The sequence below is a fragment of the Macaca nemestrina genome, chromosome 13 (assembly GCF_043159975.1).
Source record: "Macaca nemestrina isolate mMacNem1 chromosome 13, mMacNem.hap1, whole genome shotgun sequence".
Classification (NCBI taxonomy): Eukaryota; Metazoa; Chordata; class Mammalia; order Primates; family Cercopithecidae; genus Macaca; species Macaca nemestrina.
The window spans coordinates 104096810-104103092 of NC_092137.1; the positions used below are offsets into that span (position 1 = coordinate 104096810).

Below are 6283 nucleotides of genomic sequence, written 5' to 3' on the forward strand. Positions count from 1 at the left end.
ATATGCACCATGGAATACTATGCAACCCTAAGTAAGAACAAAATTATGCCCTTGCAGAAACTTGGATGCAGCTGGAGGCCATTTTCCTAAGTGAGCAGAAGCAGAAACAAAAAACACAAAACCATAAGTTCTCATTTATAAGTGGGAGCTTAACATGGGGTACTCATGGGCATAAAGATGGGAACACATGTTTAGCCTCTTTCTATCTTCTCCTTTGTGATTCCTAATACAAATTTGTTAGTATTGTACACATGGACCTATAATGTCTGAGGTTTTATTCATTCTTCTTTATAATTTTTTCCTTCTTTATATGAGATCTTTTCTATTGACTAGTGTTTCAGTTCACTGATTCTCGTGTCATGTTAAATTGCTGTTGAGTCTATCTAATACATTTTTCAATTGAGTTGTTGTACTTTTCATTTCTAAATTTCCCAGTAAGTCTGTTTTCATAGTTTTGTCTCTGAGAGCCTCTATTTGTTGAATCATTGTCTTTACAAATTACTTTTTAAGTCTTTTATTATAGGTTAAAATAATTCTTTGAACATATATTTGGTAAGGATGGAGCACATAGACACCATGGAAATGGAACATAAAGCAGGGAGCTCAGAATTAGATTTGGCGAATTTGGAGTCTCTGATTATGATGCTCTTGTGTGTTTTAATTATTTCCCATGTTTTATGTTTCTCATATTAAAAATAGCTTTTATTTTTAAGATAGTAACTATTATAGAAATTCAGCTTATTAATTCCTGTAAATTTCTAACAGAAAAACTGATGAAAAGATGGGGTTTTTTTTGGCCCCCACAGCAACCTCTCCCTGGGACCTGACTTTGTCTCTGAGTCAGTGGAATCTGTGATGAGGTTTTGAGTTGGGCAGTGAAATCATAGCAGGGCAGGCTGTGCTCTGGGTGCTGTGGAGGACAGGGGGACACTCCTTCAGGGTCAGTGATGATAAGGGTTAGAGGGGAGACTCAGCGTGAAGCTGCCTGTGAGTTGCCCCAGCAATCCTGTTTGGACAGTGATCATCTCACAAGTCTACTTGGATGCCACTGGATGGCCCAAACATGGACTCAGGTTGGAGAAGGACAAAGCTACAGGGATGAATATATAAGGTTCATTTGATATTCTGAAATATCTGTACAACATAATGAATTACATGGGAAGAGAAAGGAGTCACAAGGTTGTGATTTTTTTATTTGATATTAAAATATATCCCCCTACTCATTTTTTCCATCCACGATGTACCTACTGATATACATGTAACCAAAGTCACTGTTTTTAATTGTCGTTTTAGTAACTGACAGCCTGTGTGCACAGTTCCTATATAACTCTGAAGCCAGACTATCATTCCTATGGGTGAAGCCGGGAAGTGACTGTGGATGTTAACAAATGTGAGTTTCAAGTACACATCTCCAAAGCCACAAGGCACTGATCTGGGGGGAACCTGCAGTCATTTCACTTTCCTATGCCCAGATGAGAGGACACCCTGATCTGTGTTCATCTGACGAACTCTAAAATCTGGAACACATTCTGAAGGTGTAGTTCACACTTCTTTTCTGTGCTAGAGGGACTCTCTTCCTGACCCGTATTGTGTCCTCTGCATAGGACAGTCTGTGATACATAGAACTTGTTTTCTGCTAAATAGCCATCAGTCATGTCATTTATGAGTCTTCCATAGGTGTTACCTGGCCTATCACTATGGGGTGTTCCAAAAGAATGGGCCAGAGGTAGAGCTGTCAAACTATAGCTGGATAAAAAGTGTAAATGTTGAGAAAGGGTAATGAAGTGGTGATAATAATAGTAATATTCCAAATTAGTCTAGGCTCTTGGTTGTGATTACTACTAAGTGTGAAAGAGTCTAGGTTTTTTTTATTAGTTTTTTTCAATTGATAAAATAGCCAGAGTAAAGTGTGCAAATCTTGAATATGCAACTGAATAAAGTTTATATGTAATTCATTGTCCAGGTGGAATGATAGAGTATTTCACATTCCCTTGTGCTTCCCTCATGGACAATCTTTGTTGGTTTTCACCCCTCCCACCCAGCAAAAGTAACTGTCTTTCTGACATCTACACAATCATTTAGGTTTTCCTGTCTTGAACTTTATATAAATGGCATTAAGTGTATTTTTATCTTTTTAGACTTGTTATTGTTCCTTACAACTCCGAGGTCATCCTTTCTTCCAGAGGAGTCAAGATCCCATCTCATGTCATTTGCTGTGATTCTGAAGGATTTTCTCTCAAATGTCTTATAAGACATAGCTGCTATGAATGAATGTATTTTGTTTATCAAATAATATTTTTTTTTTGCTTTTTCTTTAGATTTGAAGGGTATTTTCACTGGATATAGATTTCCTGGTTGCCTTCTTTTTTTTTCCTTTTCAGCATTTTAATATGACATTTCCCTCCTTCTACCCTCTGTTGGTCCTGATGAAAACTCAGCCAATGGCTATGTTGTTGTTTCTCTGTATAAAGTGTCTGCTTTCATTCTTGATGCAATGAAGATTTTTCTCTTTGTCTTTCAACATTTTAATATAATATGTTCAGTTATTAATTTCTACTGATTATCTAAAAGGCTTTTATTGAATTTTTCATCTAAGATTATTTTTTATTACTTTTGAAATATTTGTCATTATTTCTCCAAATATTTTTTCTGCCACTTTCTCTTTCCTCCTTTGTGACTCTCATTATACATTTGTTGGTATCCTTCACTCTGAGCTATAAATCTCTGAAGTCTTTTCTTTTTTCTAAACGTTTTCTTTAGACCCAATAATGTCTATTATTCCACTTTCACGTTAACTGATTGTCCTTCCATTTCAAATTGCTATTAGACCTAGCTAATAAATATTTAAATTGAGTTACTGTATTTTTCATTTCTAGAGTTCTCATTTGGTCATTTTTTATATTTTCCATGCCTTTCTTGAGGCCTTACTTGCCGAATCTTCTTCTTTTAAAAATATTGTCTTTTATATATCAATGATCATAGTTTTAAAAATAATTATTTGAACACCTGCATATTAACTGCTTTGTAGTCTTTGCTAAATCCAATAATTAGGGCAAGAATTAGCTTTCATTGACTATTTTCTGTTCTTATTATTTTAGCTGCTTTATTTTTGTTCCTTTAATATTGTTCATACTTCTCTGTTTTTTTTTCAGGAGTTGTTAAACTGAAAATTGTACAATTCTGATAGCATATTATAGTATCTCCCTTTAGATTATGAGCTTTCTTATTTTAACTTTTAATTTTTTTGGAAATAGGGTCTTACTCTTTCAGCCAGGTGGAGAGCAGTGGTGTGATCATAGCTTGCTGCAGCCTCAACCTCTTCAGGGCCAGCAATTCTCCAGCTTCATCCTTCTGAGTAGCTGGGACTATAGGGGCATGCCACCACTCACTGCTATTTTTTTTTAATTGTAAGCTAAGGGTGTCACTATTTTACACACTCTACCTGGTGTCGTACTCCTGGCATGAAGTGATCCTCCCAAAGTACTGGGATTACAGGCTTGAACCACCAGGCCAGGCCTGGAATTTGTTTGTTTTTTTCTGATCATTTTTAAATTTTCTTCTTAGTTACTTGTCTGAACTTACTGATAGTACCTGACTTATGATAGTTGGAGTTATAATTTTTTGACTTTCAGATGGTGTGAATGTGATATGCATTCAAGTAGAAATAGAACTTCTAGTATTCATACAACTATTCTATCTTTCAGCACAGTATTCAACAAATTACATGAGGTATTCAACACTTTATTGTAAGATAAGCTTTGTGTAAGATAATGTTGACCCACAGTAAGTTAATGTAAGTGTTCTGTGTACATTTAGGATGGGATAGGCTGAGCTATAATGTTCAGTGGATTAGATGTGTTAAATGTATTTTCATGCATGATATTGAAAAATCTGTATCTCACATGGTGTTTGACCACAGATATCTCTGCTTCCTTTTATTTTTAATATCAATCTTTAGTTTGAATTTATAGGAACTGCACATGTGTCTGCACAGCAAAGTGGTCACCAATGATTTGAGACATTTTGCTCAAATATCTGGAGGTTATAAATCTGTCTTCTGTCAACCCATGTGTGTGTAGTTTAAAAAGCAAACTCCATGCAAATTGCAGCTAGTTCCTACCTCCCTCTGGTTTTACTTTGCACGGGAAACTCCTGGTTCTCATCACTTATATCTATAGCTTCTAGGTCATTAGGAATGTGTGCAGAGATTGTTTCAGTAATATGGGTCTATCTTATCCAGGAATCTCCTATTTACGATCAGCAGATGTACTACTTGCCCCAAACAGGGCATCATCTTGTACTAGTAAAGCTGTGGGCTTTTTCTTTTCATTTCCTATGGAGTTCTCCATGTTTAGTTGAAAATACTGAAGAATTTTTTTTCCACTCCTTGGCTTTACTCAAGTCTACCCCCTTTGGCAGCAAGCTGCCAGTTTCATTTGCTATCCTCACATTGGTAAACTCTAGTTTTGTAATTCATGCTGACTGAGCTGGGAATAGAAGGGTGCTGTCACAGGCCAAAGGTTACAGACTGTTTCTGTCCTTATTCAAAGCACTAGTACTTTTTTTTCTATAAAGAATACACATCCTTAATTACTTTATGGTTCGCCAGTTTTCAGAGTGCTGAAAGAGTTTTGATATTTCAGCTTTAAGAGTGTGTTTGTTGTTTATTTTTGCACAGAAGATTTATTAAACGCTTTGTGATGCCATAAACAGAGATACCTTCTAAAATGTGTTTAATAGCCATGCTGAAATGGAATGAGGTAATGGACTAATATAATTCATTTTGGACTTTAGAACGTGAACTCCAAAATAGCCAAATAGAGCAGAGATGCTAAAACCTCACTAGCTGTCTGTAAAGGAAGCAGCCGGTATAATCAGTAAACACTGAAGGTCTTGTTGAGGTTTTTGTTTCCTGTTGAATCACTGTGGGAAGCAAGTCATTATACTGCTGACAGTGATAAACTCCAACATCTTCAGGCTCCAGGCTGCTAATGGTGAGAGTGAAGTCTGTCCTAGACCCGCTGCCACTGAACCTGTCTGGGATGCCAGTGGCCCTGAAGTATGCACTATGGACGAGGAGCTTGGGAGCCTGCCCAGGTTTCTGCTGGTACCAGGCTAAGTAGCTGCCAACACTCTCACTGGCCCTGCAGGAGAGGGTGGCTGTTTCCCCTGGAGACAAAGACAGGGTGGCTGGAGACTGCGTCATTACAATTTCTCCGGCGGTATCTGAGATTGGAAAGAAAACAGAAATGCACTATTGTAATCAAGATCAAACCCACTGTCTTCGAGGACAGCCAAAATTGTTGATCTACATTGAATTTTAATTCTATTTCTTGCTGAGCAGAGGTGGCAAGAGTTTTCAGTGATGTGCAAAACCACCTCACGTTCCCCTCACCTGGGAGCCAGAGCAGCAGGAGGAAGAGAAGCTGTGCTGGGGCTTCCATGGTACCCTCTGGGTCCTAACTGAGCAGTTCCTCCCCAGAGCTCTGACCCCGGCATTGATATGGGTTCTGGAAGGTAGGGCAGCTGGGAGGGACATGCAAAGCAGCTGGGGGGGAAGCTGGGCTTCCAGCTGCAGGGACCACCTGCTTCTTCCTCTCTGCATGGAGGATCCTGCGCCTCCCTGGTTGTCAGGTCAGAAAAGTCGGTTGGCTCAGTCTGAGTGTAGAACTTCCCCCTGGTGATCACAGAATTTCACTCCTGTGTCTTTCTTCTCCTCAGTCACCTAAATCCACCCAGATGACATTTGGCACAAGGTTGTTAAGAACAATATAAAAGGCTGTGTTTTCATTTCTCTCTTCCTATCCTCAATATGCCCCGTCATCTCCCTAAGTGCATTATTGGATCGATGGAAATGAAGAGTCTGTTAGAACATAATCTTCCAGATACACCTTTCATTTGCTTGTTAGTAATGTTTTGTGAGGGTCTTGAAGCTTTCCATTAACCCAGACACCACCCTTTTTGAGTTAAAAAGTTAAAAACTTCTGTTTACAGTCCCATGTCCTGGCAGGCCGTGACACAGATGCTCCATGGCTTGCCGCTTGCTTGAAATTGATCAAGTAACTTCACTTCCCTGTGTCTCAGTTTCCATGTCTGTGTAACTGTGACAATAGTGGCACCTATCTTACAGTGCTGTAGACAGTTTAAATAAAATAAGATAAAACATTTACAATAGTATTCATTACATTATGTATGTGGGAATTAATTTTGCTTTTATTGATTGAATATTAAGCACTACAGTCATCATCATTATCATAAATAAACTTAGCATGGAAAATAGTCT

General features: G+C 38.1%; 1 gene segment (V, D, J or C); it reads right to left on the reverse strand.

The window, feature by feature from the left end:
* Window positions 1–4808: 4808 nt before the first annotated feature.
* Window positions 4809–5485, reverse strand: LOC105471458 (immunoglobulin kappa variable 3-11-like). The segment is given in 2 exon segments: window positions 4809–5226; window positions 5396–5485. Coding segments are annotated over 2 exon segments (444 nt in total).
* Window positions 5486–6283: the final 798 nt, after the last annotated feature.